General features: G+C 34.2%; 1 protein-coding gene across 14 annotated transcripts in view; it reads right to left on the reverse strand.

The window, feature by feature from the left end:
* Positions 1-20,001, reverse strand: part of ARHGAP12 (Rho GTPase activating protein 12) — a 128,347-nt gene that overhangs the window by 20,231 nt on the left and 88,115 nt on the right. For 5 of the 14 annotated variants that reach the window (XM_063727267.1, XM_009245244.4, XM_009245240.4 and 2 more), the window contains 3 exons: positions 16,962-17,087; positions 13,160-13,234; positions 5,279-5,340 (listed from right to left, as the gene is read on the reverse strand). In XM_063727267.1, coding sequence (XP_063583337.1) covers positions 5,279-5,340; positions 13,160-13,234; positions 16,962-17,087 — 263 coding nt within the window. Of the gene's footprint in view, positions 1-5,278; positions 5,341-12,826; positions 12,842-13,159; positions 13,235-16,961; positions 17,088-20,001 lie in introns of all 14 variants that reach the window. The other 9 variants (XM_009245242.4, XM_063727268.1, XM_009245245.4 and 6 more) reach the window with 2 other exon arrangements.

Consider the following 20,001-nt stretch of genomic DNA (forward strand, 5'->3'; position numbering starts at 1 on the left):
TTCAAAAAATTAAGACCTACTTAGCTCTTATCAATGTTATCTATGATTTACAGCCCTTGTTGACATTTTAATTGTTTTTATTGGGGATAGATAGATACTAATGAAATTTACAGTCATTTTATGGTTCAAACCTGATCATGAAGGCCCCAAAACAAATGAAGTTAATCAGAGAAGTTATCAGAAATAACTATGAATGAATGACGCATGTAATTATGTTCACGTGAAATTAATACAGCACTTTGTGATCAAAGACACTAATTTATTTTAAAGTCACACAAATGGAATATTGTATTTGTCAAGAATTCTTACTCACAAGTAAAAATTAGACAAAAATGCTTCCCTCACTCACCTAATTCTTTATACAGACTGTGTTACATTTCTTGGTGATCTGCCTTCCCCTAATTGGGCTGGAGTACTCAGGTAGTAGGTACTAGGTGCATTACAGGCATACAATGAATTGTACACTGATAGACCACATGACATTTAAAAACAAAATGTTTCCTACATTACAAAAGTAACACGTATACGGTACGCAAAAACTCTGAATACAAAAATGTGTAAAGGAAAGGGAATCCCATTTCTTCTTTAATCCATACTCTAGAGGTAACCAATGTTAAGACTTTGGTATAATATGGGGCTTTTAAAGAAACTGTCCACTTATCTACTATCCTATCTCCAGATACGGAGGTATGCCTCACATAGCATATGTATTATCAGTTCACCCATTTAGAACTTTAAAGCTTTTGAATATTACACCCCAGCCAGATTCCCCTCAACTTCTCCCTTATCATATTAGAGATTTTTATGTAAATGTTTCTCTCTCATAGGAATTGTAAATTATTTGAAAAAAGAAAACAGTTTTTATTTTTTTTTAAATCTACCTCAGGCCTAGCATAGTACTTTTCAAACAGCAGATATGAATCAGTGTTTACAAGTAGGAAAATAAATTAAAATTACCCTATATAAGGACATAGTTGCTAGGAAGATAAATGAATGTCAAATCTGTCTATTGCAGGGATTTATTAAAGCTATCCTTACAGCCAAACATATGGCCAATTTTATAAAAACCTCTAGGCCGGGTGTGGTGGCTCATGCCTGTAATCCCAGCACTTTGGGAGGCCGAGACGGGTGGATCATGAGGTCAGGAGATCGAGACCATCCTGGCTAACGTGGTGAAACCCCGTCTCTACTAAAAATACAAAAAATTAGCCAGGCGTGGTGGCAGGCACCTGCAGTCCCAGCTACTTGGGAGGCTGAGGCAAGAGAATGGCATGAACCCAGGAGGCGGAGCTTGCAGTGAGCCGAGATCGCGCCACTGCACTCCAGCCTGGGTGACAGAGTGAGACTCCGTCTCCCAGAAAAAAAAAAAAAAACCCTAAAGGAGGTTTATTTTCTGTTTTCAGAATGTAGAATTTAATATCTATCAATAAGACTTACCTTTTTTTAAATTACTTTTTATGTTTACTTGAACTTTATGGATTAAGAGAAGTGAAATAAAGTTAATTACTACTAGTGAAATAAAGTTAATTACTGCTAAGTTTCTATGTTTCCATTTATTTGCTGTATTTTTTTGGTTATGTTTGTTAATGCTACTTTATTTGGTAAATGTTGATTCCTAATAATTACATCTTCACTGTGGACTTCTCCACATGCTTTACCATTTTAAATACTACCTTCGTAATGCTTTATGCTCTCCCCCTAGGATGAACTTTGCTACTGATATCCCTAGTCTTGCTTTACTTTCTATACCTCTGACACAACTTATTGCTTTTTTTTTTTTCAACTTTTCTGAATCATCTTTAGGTGTTTCTTTTACATATAAAATTTAGTTAAGTTTTGCTTTTTTATGCTTCAGTCTGAGCACCTTTTTCTTTCAATAGATGAGTAGTCCATTTACATTTACTGACATTGATATTACAGATGGTGCTTTTTCTGTCATCATTATTTCATTTTCCGGATCTGAAGATATTTTGGAAGTATTTTAATTTTTTGTAAATTCATTTTATATTCTCAGTCTTCTATTTCTTTAGATATCATCTACTGACTCCCTACTATGAAAAATACTTAAATTAGCCTATTTCCACTTTAAGTAAGCTTTTTAAGTTCAATTTTCAAAATGAGAAAAACTGTAGAACTAGTAAATATATATCTGAGAACAAATATTGAATATATAAATAGTGAAATAATGATTATTGCCTCAAGGACTAAGCACTTGCGTGACTTAGTTGCAAGGTGAATTAGTCACATTTTTTTTTCCTGGAACCCCATTTTTTCTCCTGAAAGAACAACTGATGTACATACTATAGTTATTCAGATCTGGATATGTGGCAGGCAAACATTATCTTAAAAATAAATGAAGTTTTCAAAGAAAACAAATAATATTATTTATAGACAACAAAAAATTAAAACTTTCAACATGAGGCTGGGCACGGTAGCTCACGCCTGCAATCCTAGCACTCTGGGAGGCCGAGACGGGTGGATCACCTAAGGTCAGGAGTTCAAGACCAGCCTGGTCAAAATGGTGAAACCCCATCTCTACTAAAAATACAAAAATTAGCCGGACGTAGTGGCACATGCCTGTAATCCCAGCTACTTGGGAGGCTGAAGCAGGAGAATTGCTTGAACCTGGGAGGCGGAGGTTGCAGTGACCCAAGATCGCACCACTGCACTCCAGCCTGGGCGACAGAGCAAGACTCTGTCTCAAAAACAACAACAACAAAACTTTCAACATGAATGAACCTCAAGGACATCATGCCAAGCAAAATAAACCAGTCACAAAAATCATACATGTAACATATCATTCCACCAATACAAAATATCTAAGGTAGTCAAAATCACAGAAACAGCAGAAAGGTTACCAAGGGCTGGGGGATGGAGGAAGAGGGAATTAGTAGGTATAGAGTTTCAGCGTTATGAGATGAAAAAGTTTTAGAGATCTGTTGCACAACAATGTGAATATACTTAACACCACTGAGGTGTACACTTAAAAATGGTTAAGATAGCAAACTTACGTATTTTTTTTACCACCATAAAAAAAATTGAAGCTTTAAAACAGAAAGTAGAATTTTGGAACACCTGGCATCTGCTACAATGGATTTGACAACTTCCCAATACTTTTCTGACAGTACTGATGTGTGATTCTTTGATATTATAAAATAAAATGTGTAAACATTTGAGAAATGAGCAAAGTTAGTGAACTAGTATTTTACAAATGACCTACAAGATATTATAAAATTAAGCACGGGCAAAGATTCACTCAGGTGCAACAAAGACCAACGGCTTTTAATGTAAATCTGAGTATGAACCGTTCACTGGCAGTTTTTCAGAGTCTTCACTACAACTAACCCTCAACAAACTACCATTTGTAGAGTTTCGGAGCAGCAGGAAAATACACAATTATCTGAACATATCTTAAAACATTCCTCCATTTTCCACCTTCAGCTGTGAAAAGGATTTTTTTCACATACTTCAAACAAAATAATATGTCACAACAGACTGCAAGCAGAGATGAAAATTCATCTGTTTTCCACTAAGCCAAATACTAAAGATTTACAAAAAATGTAAAACAATGCCTCTCTTCTCATGGAAGTTTTTTGTCTTAGAAAACATAGTTTTTCTTCAAAAAAAATTTGTGTCAATTTGTAATAGGTATTTTAAAAAAAAATTATCCTTAAAATTTGTTTTAATTTCTCACAGTATCTGTAGATATAACCTATAAGGTTATAGATATAGACCAAGGCTCTTTAGAATATTCAGTAATTTTTAAGCATTTAAAGGAGTCTTCAGACCAAAAAGTTTAAGAACCACTAATACATAGGAAATTAAAGATTTTGCTCAACTCTATGTAAATAAATTTGAGGATGATGGAATAGATGACTTCCTTAGGCAAATATAAATTGAAAAAAGTATTCCAAAAGCAGAAAACCTAAAAGGCTACTATCATAGGAAAAACAACAAAAGCAAAGAAAGTAGCCCAAGAGCTATCTGCACTACATATTCCCAAAATGGAGAAAGAAAAATAAAGACTCAATTCACAACTGAATTCTACCAAAGAACAGTTTAAGGGATACATAATTGTAGTATTTATAAAGCTATTTCAGAGCACTTAAAAAAAAATCTAACTGCCAAAGTCTGACAAAAAATAGTTCCATGAAAGCAAACCCAAAAAACTCAATTACATGTAAATTTAAAACTCTTTAAATGCAACTTATACTGCACAGAGTTAATTTCCTTAAATCACTAGGAGGTACTACACATTAACCAAAAAATCCAACAATCCAATAGAAAAACAGACAAAGGGTATAAAGAGACAATTCAACAAAAAGGAAATACCAACAGTTTATGATACTGTAACCTATTAAAAGGGAATGCAAATAAAAATATCATTTTCTCTCTTCTCTCTCCTGGCAAAAAATCAAAGAATTTAACAACATACTAAACTGGCGAAAGGTATTCAGGAATGCACGGCTACTGGAGGCAGAAACGGATTCAATATCTTACAGTGCAATTTGGAAAACTGTCAAAATGACTTTGCAAGTGGCCCAGCAATTCCACTTTTTGTAAAATTTATTTTATGGGCAGATTTGCATACTTGCAAAATGAGTCATGCAAGATGCTAAATGTAATATTACATGTACTAGCAAAAATGATAAACTGACATGTCTACCAATAGACAAGTGTAGTTTAAAACTTGCAAATAAATAATGGGTAAATAAACTATACAGTACAGCCAAACAATATACAACGATGCAGTAGATTAAAAACAATGTGGCAGCTCTACAAGCAAGAAGTAAAACCATCTCCAAGATAAACTGTGAAAAGATTATGTTTAGAAAATTAATTTCTATACATACAAACATATACATATATATCCTATCTCTGGAGGAAAGCACTAGAATTCAGGAGACTTAACAATGGTTGCCTCTGGGGAGGGGAAGTAATGCTGGCTGGGGGATTGACTTTTCACTCAATACTTAGTCTACCTTTGTTTTTTTACCATGTGCATTTATTGCTTACTGAAAAAAAAATATTAAAGCAAATGAATCCTCAGAACCCTCTGCCTCATTACCTCTTAACTTAGTATTACTTAGGAAATATGTCAAGACAAAGGAACATTTTCATAAATCTCATGACAATCTTACATATATGATTACATAGAAAACAAATGGTGAGAGATTCTTCAGAACGTATTGTTTATACTAAAATAATTATATTGAGAATTTTTAATTTATTTCAATCAGATGAATCACGTAAGAACATTAATGACTTGTGTACTTACCGAACCTTTTTCCCATTTTCAGCAATTTTTGTTACATTTAATAATCCATATTTCTCTTGATCCTATGGAACAGAGTAATACTGTTTATACATCACTTACATAGATAATGAGGTCCAAGTTCTTACATATGACTGAACCAACATGGTCTCATTCTCTAAAAATTAGCTTAAAAGAAAAGATTAGTCAATGTGTAACATGCGTAGTTCTAGAATACATTAAGAATATAACTTTCCTAATACTTTTGTAGTTTTTTTCTTAATTTTATAATTAAACACTTCCTTTTCTCCTTAAGTCACAGCAGCTATTAGATACTTTGCTATCAAATTAGATTTCCATATGAACAAAGCAGCACTGAAAAATAATTTATGTCTTTCTATTCAAAGAAAGGAATACAATGCTATAAGGATAAATTCTACAAAAAAAGGAATGATTTACTTTGCTGTTATTTTACAACTATATAATCTGAAAATTATTCAATATACTAACTCACTTTGTCAAAATGTAAAAATAGGGAGACCAAATACAGTGTCTGTAACTGGTATCATGTATAGAACTTGCCTTAATGTAGCATAAAAAATTCAGCACGTGCTTCATTAAGCATATTATCAGATTGTGAGTTCCTCTCTAGAAAAACTAGATTTATTAGCCAGCTGATGTCAAAAACAGTGACACAAGCTTTATCATCGAACCCTATGAAGGCAAAAGCCATTGTACTAAAGTTAATGTTATCTTAAAATTCTTCCAGATGGAAATCAAGAAGCCCTTTCTCACTGCTTTAGTTTCCTAGAAGCAAATGAATTTAATTAAAATGAGCTGAGTCCATAGTAATCATTCAACATTACTAAGCATTATCTGTACATGAGACAATAGTCAATTTTAATTCACCTAAAGCACTCATACACACGCACTCTCTCTCTCACAAGGAAGAAATATCCCCAATTATATTTAACTGATTACTCTGCTATATTTTCTCAATGTACTTTAATCAGAAAATATACATTTTTCTGCATGAGAGATAAACATAATACTGAGTATTTTTTTTTACCAATGTCTGAAAGTTTCATCTGGTCTGGTAAAAACTGACATCTGTAGACAAAACTGACAAACTGTTATGTCAATTTACATTTCTGGTACACTGGAGACTTGGGAAAGAGCCCATATGAAGTTTTATTGTAATTTTTTCATAAAGCATAGCTTAAAGCTCCTTAGATACGCAAGTTTGATATTTTTCGTAAGAACTATGTTGCTCCTCAACAAAAACATTAATAACACAATTGTGAGTATGTGAGATTGTTTTTTTTTTCTTTTTCTCATAAACCCTCATGTTGAGAGCTGACTTTCAACAGATCACAGCAAGGCAGCTGCATAAGATGTTAAATAAGAACATTTTTAATTTGCTGCCTGCACCCCTCAAAAGCAAGGAGAAAACAAATTTTTCAATCATATGGGAACTAAGTAACAACATTAATCTGAGTGGATGGGCACTGATTACTTAAGCTAAGGAACTCAGCAATTGGAAAGGCAGAGAGGTGGGAATTAAGCCCATTTAAAAAATGCCACAGCTGAATTTGTGTTATTAAAAAAAAAAAAAAAAAAAAGCAGAGGCAGGAAGGAAACACAGGCATCAAAACAGGAAGAAAAATGGATGGCATAGCAGTAGTGACAGACAGCCTAAGCCTAAGGATGAGAGGGAGAGTCTAGATCAGGGATTCTCACCCAAATCAATGGATGGACTGAGCATGTATATATGCATCGCTCAAAGAAAAGGTCCAGTCCAGAACTTTCACCAAATGGTCACAGGGATCAAGACCCAAGTACTAATGCTCTAAGTATTAATCACTCTAACTTGAACATAAAGAACAAAATTTGCTACACCCAAAACGTACAAATACAAAGAACAATTCCCATACAATGTGATACGTGCTATGAGAAAGCTATGCCTAACTCAACCTGGGAGAGAAAGAAATCAGACAGCATCCTGGGGAACTTGACACTTGAACTAAGGAACAGGAGTCAGCTAGACTGAAAGAGCAGGAGCTAAAAACAACCAACAGTGAAAGGCACAGGGGCTAAAGACAGCATTTCATATTTGAAGGGCTTTAAATTCCCCCAAAGTATTGGGCGAGGTGGAGAAGTGGCAAGAAATGAGGTAGCAGAAAGAATGCACTAAGAAAGGGTAGCATGACCAGGAACCAACTAGAATACTATTTTAATCATTACTTTAAGAGAAGATAAAGACCTGAATGTGGTGGCAATGACAGAGAAGAGGGGCCCAATTTGACAGATTCAGAAGACAAAATTGACAGGGATTTTTGCTAGGGTGAGAGCAAAGATCTTGGGGAAACTGTGAAGCTTGAACAACTGGGTAGCTGGTAATATCTCCACTTCAATGTTACTTTAGGGCTTTTCCTGACCACTTTTAAGTCAACTTCCCACTATTTATGACTGCCTCAGTTTGTTTGCCTCATTGTACTTACTACAGACTAAATGTTTGTGTCCCCCAAAATTTGTATGTTGAAATCTAATCTCAAATGTAATGATACCTGGAGGTGGGGCCTTTGGGAGATGATCAGGTAATGAAGGCGAAGCCCACATGAATGTAATTAGTGCCCTTATAAAAGGGAACTCTTGTTATTTCTGCCATGTGAGGACACAGCAAAAAGGAACCATCTATGAATCAGGAAGGTGCCCTCACCAGACAGTGAATTTATCAATGCCTTGATCTTGGACTCCTCAGCCACCAGAACTGTGAGAAATAAATTTCTGTTGTTTATAAGCCACTCAGTTTATATTTTTGCTATACTTAGCCCCAATGGACTAAGACACCCTTAATGCAAAGTACAATTGTGTATTTTTTATTACTTTTATTACTTCATTATCCACTCCATTAGGCCGTAAGTTGGAACCACATCTGTTATGTTCATCAATAACCAGTGCCTAGTACTGTATCAAGCATGTAGTTGGTATTCAATACATATATGATGAAGTAATTTACCAATAAATTAACAGTACTATAACAAGAAAGAAATATGAGTGTCAATAACAGAGAAAATAAAGCTTTAACTTTTAAATATCTAAGTTTTTGAATTTTACATAAAAATAAATAGGCAGATGGGTAATATAGGTTTGGATACACAGGTAAGAGTTAAGAAAAACATTTAAGGCAGGGCACGGTGGCTCACACCTGTAATCTCAGCACTTTGGGAGGCCAACGCAGGTGGATCACGAGGTCAGGAGTTCAAGACTAGTCTGGCTAAGATGGTAAAACCCCATCTCTACTAAAAATACAAAAATTAGCTGGGCATGGTGGCAGATGCCTGTAATCCCAGCTACTTGGGAGGCTGAGACACAGAATTGCTTGAATGTGGGAGGCGGAGGTTGCAGTGAGCCGAGATAGCGCCACTGCACTCCAGCCTGGGCGACAGAGAGAGACTCCATCTCAAAAAAAAAAAAAAAAAGAAAAAAAAAAATTTAAACAGATTTTTATTTCATACTATTTAGTATACTTTCTCTACATAATATGTGTCAAAATCAACCAATGTTTTTGTGTTGCTAACTAAGAAAGCTTCATAAAATATATCTTAAGTCCCATAAAATATATACAAACTTATACATGAATATTTGTTGGTCTAAGTATTTGATACTCTAAAAGAAACTTTATATTAAAAATAAGCAGGAATGCTTTAATAAGGACTAGCAAATTATGGTTAAATTGAGTAACAATATTATGCTATCCTAATAGGCAAGAAAACAATAAACTTCAAATTCTACTAGGTAATCTGGGAAAAATTTCACAGGTTCATAATTACCTTGCGGGCTCCACAATTTCTAATCGATGTTGCATTCTTTTAGTAAAGTAGGTACTTCTCAATTTAGGCTAACAAGTGTGATATACCAAAATCAATACACCTGATCAAAATCCTTATCTTCAGTTAACTGTGTAATAATGAGATTTTTAAAATATAGAATAAGTAAACTTGCACAACTGTACCTACAGCATTGAAAAAACACCACTGTAATGAAACATCCAGAATGGGTAAATCCATACATAGAAACAGAATGCAGGCTAGTGGTTATCAAGGGCAGGGGACTGGGGAGGGTGAAATGGGGAGTGACTTTTAATCGGTATGGGTTTTATTTTGGGGTGATGAAATGTCCTATAACAGAGGTGATAGCTACACAGATTGTAAATATATTAAATGCTACTGAATTGTACCCTTTAAAATGGTTACTGGTTAATTTTATGTTACATAAGTTTTATCTCAATAAAAATAAATTTTAAAAGAGTCAATGGTTATAAAAAGAATTAAACATTCATGTTTTTTAAAAAGGCCTTAGAATAGTAATATTCAATGAAAAAAAAAGCAACTTGTCCATTAATACTCCAAATCATTAAATTTTAAAATGTCTTTTTCTCTAAACTGATTAATGCATATTAATACCATAAGTGGACATACAACATCAAAGCTCAAGTTTCTGAAATGCATATTCTAAAACTTTACTCAGTATTCAGTAATTGGGAATTTTAAAATGCATATTCTCATAGGTACATTGGGACATAAAATGAATAGCTTCTAAGATCAGCCCACAAAAACCTATTTAATCCATATTATAGTCAAATTGTAGAAAAATATATTATTAACTTTTAAAAAATGTATATACTGCCTATTTCAAGCAGATTTAAAGGGACTACAAAAAGTAACAATCATTTAAAAATTAGAAAAGAAGAAAAAGTTAACATGTTTAAAATTTATATTAAGGGATGAAATTTTAAATCTGGTTTGATTAAAGGAGATAGATGAGCAATCTGCAGGGATTTTTAAGGTGACATTAAGGAACTAAAAATGATGATGGTATCATTTCTACTTCTAAATTTGTAGCTTCCTTCTCTCTTATCACTAAGCCTTTATACCAATCAGATTTTAACTCGCAAAGAAAGAGGGAAATAGCTCCCTGTAGTAACTGGGTAAGAGTGAGAAAGAAAGGCAACACTACCAGAAGCCATGCAAGCACAGAGGAGGAACCAGAGGGCAGAGGGAGTGAAGAGATGTCACAGAGGGCAGAAACCTCCATGGGAGGGCACGACAGCATGGACAGAGCATTCAGGAAAAAAGGAATGCCACCTGGTGATGGAAAAACAGAACCACCTCTGGTAGAATTAACACGGCGGTTTGTTTTTTTCACCTAAAGGTAAAAAAAGATTGAAACAGAAGAAACATTGGTGAGGCAGTTCCCTGTGATGGCCATCAGAGGGTACTGTGAGTCTGGCATGGTCTAGCTGCTGTCAAACTTCAGAAAATGGATAAACGGGTGGTGAAATAATTTGAAAACAGTCCCTGTAACTGCATGTGGAACATTTAAAAATTCTTGTTTCTAGGATTACTTAGGAATTCTCTTTTAACAAAATGAAAATAATGTATAAAAGATCTTTGTGGGAACTGTGCATTACCTACATTTAAAATAGTTTTAAAGGGTATCCTACTTTTCTAGATGGACAGATTAAGAGTACTGTAGTAACAGTGCCTTAGATTCATATGGCAATTCTTGCCAAAACCACCAAAATCATGTTCACTTTTATCGTTATGTAATGTTTATGTACCCAGTACTGTGCAAATAATGCAAAAGATAAGTAGATGCATGTAGTCTCTATCTGTCCTGTATTTAAACTTCTTTTAGGAATTTAAAACCTGGTAGGGAGACTAGAGGTACATATAATAACTTGCACTTATTCAATGCAATTAGTGACTTGAGAGTTCAGACAAAGAAGAGAACATTATTCTGCTACGTTAGTCTGATAAAGCTTTCTGGAAGGGTCCATCTTGATGGAGGTATAGGATTTAACTATGTATAGAAAAAGCAAGGCCCACTCTAGGCAGGGGTACTGCCTAAGCCAACATCAGAACGAAATGTGTACAACCCCTGATTAGTGCCAAAAAGACCAGATTGCACTAGGGAATGGAGAGTTAGAAAAATGAAACAGTATCTGTGAAAATCTTTATCTCTAAGAAATCTGAAGTATCCTAATAAATAACAGTGTATCATAATTTCATAAACCAGAGAAGCCATAATAAAATTTTGTCTTTTAAAAAGCTTTAAGGTTTCATTTATTTATTCAACAAATATTTACTGAGCAGCTATTATATGGCACTGTGGAAGGTACTGGGGTAACTCTGTTCCTGCTCTAATGAAGATTTACCCTGTCTGGTAGGGAAGACAGACATTAATAGAGAGTTGGAGGTTCCTATAAGAAATAAATAATGACAAGTTATTTTATGTAATCGAATAATATATAGTCAAATACTATGAAGAGTATTATAGGAAAACTGCCTAACCTAGAGAATTAGAATAAAATTCTCTGAGGAAATAAAGTTCAAACTAAGCCCTGATGAATGAATAGAAGCTAACCAGGCAAAGATGTCGGGGAGAATGTTTCAGCATGCAGAGGAAATGACACACGCAAGGACCCTGAGCTGAAAGGCAGGCTCCTTTGAGGAACTGAGAGAAGGGTGGTGTGGTAGGACAACAAGCAAGAAGGGAAAAGGAAATATAAGATGAGGTGGTGGAGGCACTCAGGAGCCAGAGCATGCACAGCCTTGTCACGCTCATTAAGAATTTTAGGGCTTCATTCTACAAGAAAACAGGCTGGGTGTGGTAGCTCACATCTGTAATCCCAGCACTTTTGGAGGCCAAGGCAGGCCTATCACTTGAGGCCAGGAGTTCGAGACCAGCCTGGGCAACAAAGCAAGATCCCTTATCTCCATAAAAATTTTTAAAAAATTAGCCAAGCAGGCCAGGCACAGTGGCTCATGCCTGTAATCCCAGCACTTTGGGAGGCCGAGGTTGGTGGATCACTTGAGGGCAGGAGTTCGAGACCAGCCTGGTCAACATAGTGAAACCCTGTCTCTACTAAAAATACAAAAAATTAGCCAGATGTTGTGGCACATGCCTGTGATCCCAGCTACTCGGCAGGCTGAGACAGAAGAATCACTTGAACCCGGGAGGTGGAGGCTGCAGTGAGCCGAGATCATGCCATTGCACTCCAGCCTGGGCAACAGAATGAGGCTCCATCTCAAAAAAAAAAAAAATTGTAGCAGAGCATGCTGGTGCATGCCTGTGGTCCCAGCTACTAGGGAGGCTGAGACTGGAGAATTACCTAAGCCTGGTGGGGGAGGGGCAGGCGGTTGAGGCTGCAGTGAGCTATGATGGTTCTACTACACTCCAGGCTGGACAACAGAGCGCAACCATGTCTCTATTTAAAAAACAACGATAACAAAAAAAAAAACCCAGAAGCCATTGAAGGGGAATAGCATGATCAGCAACAGATAGAAAAGACTGGGAGTGAGTATAAATACAGAAATTAAGTAAAATTTCATCAGAGTTAAGACAGGTATCTTAACAGAAGTCACATGGAGGTTTTCCAGTTTAGGAGAACTTACAGTTAAGCTATATTATTTCCAATATTCATCTGGCACAGACTTGGCAATATATTTTACAGCATAGAAAATGAAGGTGTCTATGCCTATTAAGAAGGAGAGGATTGCTTCTTACCTTTGGACTGCTGGCCTGAGGGAAAAAAGAGTAAAGTATAATGTCATAGTATTGTCTGGGAATTTTATATTTATTTTTAAAAACAAATATAAGTTCATCACTTAAAAATATGGTATATAATTTAATCATGTAAGATACCATATTTTAAACAAAAGGGGGACTTTTAAATCAATAAAATCTGATTGTTAAACTTATTTTGATTGTGATTTTTTAGAAAAACCAATGAAATTTTAATAGAAGCCCATTTAAACATTACATTAAGAGTAAATTAACTTGCTAAAATTGATTGAAATAACTGGACTACATTATAAGATATGCTTCTATCATACTAACTGTATCTTGGTGCTTTGGTGAGGAGGGAGAAGACTCATTTTCAGGAAAGCAGGGTTTTGAGGCAGTTGGAGATTCCTACAAGAAATAAGTAATGAAAAAAGTTACTCTATTTTATATAATTATATTTCTGCCTCTACTCACAGCGGGAGAGCTTAGTAAGAGAGAATAACAAATTTTTTCCTCGTTATTTTCGTTCTATATTCAGCTCCAAGCTAATAAGGTAATGATTTTAAAACTACAAACGTTATTAAAAGTTTATAAAATATGGCGCTTTTTATAGCAATTATAGTTAAATTTAAATAATGCATATGGAATTACTCAAAAGAAATGACACATGCTGCCTTAAAATCATGATGTTATGTCAGTTTGAATTAACTATATTTAAAATAAGTAAAACCTAAACACTTCTGGATAAATATGTTATAATCATGATACTAACTTGCTCTTGGTATGGTAAGTATAAACACCCAGGATTAGGCAAGGTCACAGAAATAACTTGGCAAATGCCAGAATGAGAATTTAATTTTAGTCAAAAGCTACATAAGACATTAAATTGCTATTAGTATTCAAGGTAATTTATAGAAAACTTTCCAAAAATTAGAAATAAGATATTTTAAATTCAAGAAAGAAACCTAAGATTTAAATATTAATAACTCCCCAGAAAAAAAAAGTTTTAATGTCTAAGCCTACAAGAGTATCATAAGAGCAAACCAATAACGTGTTTTTTTTTAAGCAGTCTGCTTTGTCAATATTAAAACACAGAATATGATTTCTATTACAGATGTTGATAGGACTATTCATGGAGGGTAAGACTGAAAAACTTTTTTTTGGTAGCAATAGCCCACCTCCACTAAAATTTTCTCCATTTCCTTAGATGTTTTGAGTAATTTCAGAAAAAGAGAATTTTTTAAATCATACACCATTACCTATTATTAATTTTTTCTATCAAACCAAAAATTTCCTTTGAACATTAATCTCCACGTAGGTATCATTCTAGTTTTCTATGTCTATAAAGCTGGAGAAGGTGCTGTCAACCAACCTGGGAATTTGTTTTAAGTAACACTTGCAAAAAACCATTAACTCAACATTTATTCATTTGGAAAAATGTCTTTGGGTTTACATCCCACACAATTTGTAAATACAGAAACTAGTAGCAGTGAAAGTTTACATGGAAGCCCTTGAAGACACAAGTTTATAAATCAAACAAGGCACTATTAATGGAGAAAATATTAAAATCACATTGAATAAAAAACTTCAAAAAAATTTAACTTAAGATCAAAATCTCACTTATTTTTTTCTGACAACTTCAGATCAATTTTTGATTCCTAAGACTGTCTGATAGTAAAACAGTATGAGAAAGATGGAAGATCTGATGATCCATAAAGTAGAAAACAAGTAACTGAATAAAATGATAATTATATTTTTCATAGCACATTCAGTCCCACAGAAATAAAAACCACAAATAGAGTAATAATGTATGTACAATTATAACTATTATAAATAAGAAATAATTTTACATGTATACATTTATCTACACTTAGATATATGCATATAAATATACATCTTATGTATCTATGAATAGTTTTAGTAAAAATAGAATAAAAAGGCAGAAACAGATGCATTCACACATACACACACACACAGACATACATACACCTACCCTTCCAAGGTTATCTGTAAACTGAATTAGGACCTGTCATCACAACAACATTTGCTATACAATAATAGATGGTCCTTGACTTATGATTGTCCAACTTTAAGGTGATGGGAAAGTGATAGGCATTCACTAGAAAACATACTTGAAATTTTGATCTTTTCCTGGGCTAACAATATTCAATATGACACTCTCTCATGATGCTGCACAGAGGCATCTAGCCCCAGCTTCCAGTCAGCCACCTGATTACCAGGGTAAACAGATTACAAAGGTAAATAATTGATATTCTACAGTGTACCATGTTACTGAATGATTTTGCCCAACTGTAGGTTAATGTAAATGCTCAGAGCACATTTAAGGTAGGCTAGGCTAAGCCATGATGTACAGTGGGTTAGGTGTATTACATGCATTTCACCTTGTAGTATTTTCAACTTACGTGGGTTTACTGGGACATAACCTTACCCTAAGTTGCAGAGCATCTGTATTAGGTTGCTGTGATTACAATTCAGGTTATACACACTTCATCCCTTATCACATATTAGCTAGTTTGTTCTGGTAGTCAGTCTCTTTTTCAAAACCTAAAAAACTGCCTTATGTTAAGAGACTTATGCATCTGTTTGCAAAGGGTAAGGTAGGGGGTAAAAAAGACATTTCTACCAAAAATAAGTAAATCTCTAATCGCAAAAAAAATCATATTCTTGCAACTCTGGGACAATGAGATGAAAGCATGCAAGTTGTTTAAAGCAATAGATTGAAAATTAATTTTAAAAAACGAATTGAGAGATTAAAAAGAAGATTGACATTTTATGATGTCAAAAAAAGGAAAAAGGAGTAAGATATTTTAAGCATAAATTATCAAAATAATCATCCTATTTGTTCCAGTATGAAGAGGCGGTAGAGTTGGTTCAACAATGGTTCGCCTTAGAACAGTATATATGGTATTTGGGAGATTCCTATTTATGCTGAATTGTAATCTGGTTCTCGGTTGAGTGAATTTTTCCTATTAGAAATCTCTACGTATTTTTCTTACCTAGATTAATCTCAACACTAATATATTTCCACACATATCTTCAATAGCACAGACTCCAGAATGTCTTTCCTTTAATGTGGTCTCTATATTCAACACAAGATCCTTACAAAATAGAAACTAGAAACTGGTCTGTTACTTTCATTGTTTTCTATTAGTCCATCTTATACACATATATGAAGGCTGTTTCTAACACTCCACCTTTAAATTCAACAAAGACCAATTTTATAGTAACTTGTAGTACCAGAATATTATGCTTGTTTTGACCGATCAATTGAGATTATTTATAAAGGAATTTAGGACTGAAAGAATCCAAACATAATGAAATATGCCATAGGGATAGTTAATTCTGTTTTCACGAACACATCTAAAAATTACAGAAAAACTGTTAATCATGCTACAAGAAGCCTGATGATTTAAAAAACCTTTACATTTCAAAATCAATATACCTAATATTCTGCAAATTCATACTAAGTTCCCAACTTATCCCCAAAATGAGGCCACACTGTGAATAAGTAACCTCTAAAGAAGTGTTTAAAACATCCATTCTAATGTTTGCATTAAAATTCACCTGTTTTTGAAACAGAGAACATTACTTCTCAGATTGATAAAAAAAGTGCTTTCTGCAGAGAGCATTTAGAGAAACAAAGGGAACAGAGTTCCAATATTACCTGGGATGAGGAAAATTAATTAAATGTCTTCCCTATGAAACCTCCTAGAGACTGAAGACAAAGGATAATAGAATGTGACTTTAAAATAAGGTAAACAAGAAAAATCTGTCACCTACTAGGATCAAATGTATCAAGGTACACACATCAGTAAGCCACAGATAAGTCAGTCTATTGTGCAAAAACCAAAACCCTCAAAACCAAAACCTACTTCATGACAAACTGATGCTAAATACATAAAAATGTAGTCACTAAAGTATGCAATTTGGTAAAAGAAACAATAATGTAGTAACATTTCAACATACATGAAGATCAAAAGCTTAAATTAGTTCAAAAGAAATCAAATGTTTTAGCAAAGAATATTTACTAAATACATAAAATATTAGTACAAATAGTTACAATTCACTGTACAATATAATGCAAAGAACTTGCCAAAAATCTCAACAGTCCTACCTTATCATTAGTGTCCAATACAATGGTGCTGTGTCTCCACTTTGTTAATACTATTGGTTCTTGCAGCCGCCTGTCCAGGCTCCTACTTTTAATTATTTCTCTTTGCTGCTGGGATGAAGCATTATACTAAAACAAAACAAAGCAAAAAACACAAAAAAACACTTCATAAACAATAGAAACGAAAGTGGAATCTAAACATCTTGGCTCCAAATGACAAAGACTGTTAGGCAAAGTTCATTATATGACATCTCCATAAATTTTCTAGCCTCAGTTTTCTCATCTTTAACCAGAACTGTGGCACAATTAAGATCACAGACTCTGGTGTTACACAGACCAAGGTAGTGTTATCTTTGGTAAAATATTTAATCTCCCTCAGTCTAAGTTTTGTCAATTGTAAAGTGGATATAACAGAAATATCTCATTCACGGAGTTGCTATAAAGATCAAAGTATTAAAGAAGAAAGTATTAAAAGAGTAGTACATTATCAATAAATATTAACTATCATAATTTATAAAATAAAATCAGACAAATTAATTTTTCTACTTCTATCTCTTCTACTAAAATAAAAAATAAGCATTATTTTAAAAACCTAAACCAAAAATTAAATTCAAAATGAACTAGTAAGTTCTTTACATATTCTGGATTCTAAACCTTTCTAGGCTATGTGAGTTGAAGATATCTTTTCCTAGTTTGTAGCCCATCTTCTCCCCTTTGATTACATCTTCTACAAAGAGAAGGTGTTCTGTTTAATTTTAATGTAGTCACATCTGTCAATCTTTCCTTTTATAGTAGGCTTCTGAGTCTTGTTCAAGAAATCTTTCCTACCCTGCAGACAAAGATATTCTTTGATATATCTTTCCATAGTCCTTAAAGTTTTACTTGTTATATGTATATCTTTAATCTAACTGAAATTAATCATTGAGCATGAAGTGAGGTCAAGATCTACACTTATTTTCATTTTTATCATGTGAAAACCAATAATCTTAGTAACATTCTTACTTAGTCCATGCTTACCCCATTGATTTGTTTTCTTTTTAGTTGCTGTTACAGCATCTCAGATGACACAAACCAATGTCTGTTTGTTTGTGGAGACAGGGTCCCTCTCTGTCACCCAGGTTGGAGTGCAATGGCATGATCAGAGCTCACTGCAACCTTGAACTCTTGGGCTCAAGAGATGTTCCTGCTCCAGCCATTTGAGTAGCTGGGACTACAAGCACATGCCAGTACACTTGGCTTTTTTTTTTTTTTTTTTTGGTAGAGCCAAAGCCTCCCTAACCCCATTGATTTGTAATGCCACATTTGAGTTTTATACATGTGCCCTTACTATCCCAACTTAATTACCATAGCAGGAACTCTATCTCTCCTGTCCCCTACCCACCAACTACTCCCTATTCAGGAATATTTTGACTCTTTATGGATATCTGTTTGCAAATATAAATTTTAGGTTCCATTCCCAAAAAAAGTGAGGGAAGGGATATTAAATGGAAATGCATTGGACTTGTAGATTAATTTGGACACTGTTATAAAATTCAGCCTCCCAATCCAAGATCATGATAGTATGCTACACCATTTATTTGGGTCTTCCTTTATTCTGCTCTGGAATTTTCTTTATTAAAATCTTACAGACCTTTAATAAACATGTTCTTAGTTACAACTCTTGTTGCTACTGCTGCTAATGTAAATAGTATCTTCACTGCAATCACATTTTCAAACTCACTTTTTACTAGACAAATGGGTAGTGTCATGTTAATTTCATATCCAGCAACTTTGCTGAACTCTCATCAGTTTTAAGTTTATAGGTTCTCTTGGGATTTTCTAATAATAATAATAATTTAAAAAAAACAATTGCATCTCTTCCTTTTTAATTCCATTATTTCTTTCCTTTTCTTAATTGTTGAATAGAAGCGTGATAGAAATGTTCTAGTCTAGTCCCTAACTCTAATGGGAAAGCTTCTGTAATCTCACCGTGAAGTATGAGATTTACTGCAGATTATTTAATAGATAACCTTTAGCATAATGTGTCATTGTAAGAAAGTGATTTTCATCTGGGCTTGGTGGCTCACGCCTGTAATCCCAACACTTTGGGAGGCTGAGATGGGTGGATCACCTGAGGTCAGGAATTTGAGACCAGCCTGGCCAACATGGTAAAAGCCTGTCTCTACTAAAAATACAAAAATTAGCCAGGTTTGGTGGTGCATGCCTATAGGCCTAGCTACTCAAGAGGCTGAGGCACAAGAATAGCTTGAATCTGGGAGGCGGAAGCTGCAGCGAACCGAGAGTTCACCACTGCACTCCAGCTTGGGCAACAGAGTGATAGTCTGTCTCAAAAAAATAAAGAAAGAAAGAATAGTGATTTCCTTATAGAAGCATACTCTTGGATCACAGTGGTTTAATATCCATTTTGCAAATCTTTTAACAGGTGTGTTTAGAGCATTTACATTTAATGTGATTATTTATAATGTTAGGATTTAAGTCTGGCATTTTATCATTAATTGTCTGTTTCTCCTCTCCTACCTTCCTGTGGGCTACTTGAGCAATTTTTACTATTATATTTTAATATATCTACAGTTTCTTGAGCCTCTCGTTATACTTTTTTAGTGCTTGCTCTAAGGATTACAATATACATAATTTATCAGTCTACACTAGTATCAACAATTTACTACTTCAAGTGGAATACAGAAACCCTACCAAAAATTACATCCCTTTACTCACTCACTCTTTACGAAACAGTTGTCTTAAATATCACTACTGTATATCAGGACTACTTCAGAAATGTTATAATTTTTGTTTCAAATGTCAACGACAATTTTAAACACCCAGGACAAAAGTCTCCTCAGATATTCACCCTTTCTGTTGTTCTTTATTCATTCCTGATATTACAAGTTTTCTTATCACTTCCCTTTTGTTTGAAAGACTTCCTACAGCAACTCTTAGAAAGCAAGACTGCTGGGGATAAATCTCTTAGTTTAGTTTCATTCTGAAAATGTCCTTATATTACTTTCATTCCTGAAGGATATTTTTGCTGGGTGAAGAAGGGTTC

This window comes from Pongo abelii, chromosome 8 (assembly GCF_028885655.2).
Source record: "Pongo abelii isolate AG06213 chromosome 8, NHGRI_mPonAbe1-v2.0_pri, whole genome shotgun sequence".
Classification (NCBI taxonomy): domain Eukaryota; kingdom Metazoa; phylum Chordata; class Mammalia; order Primates; family Hominidae; genus Pongo; species Pongo abelii.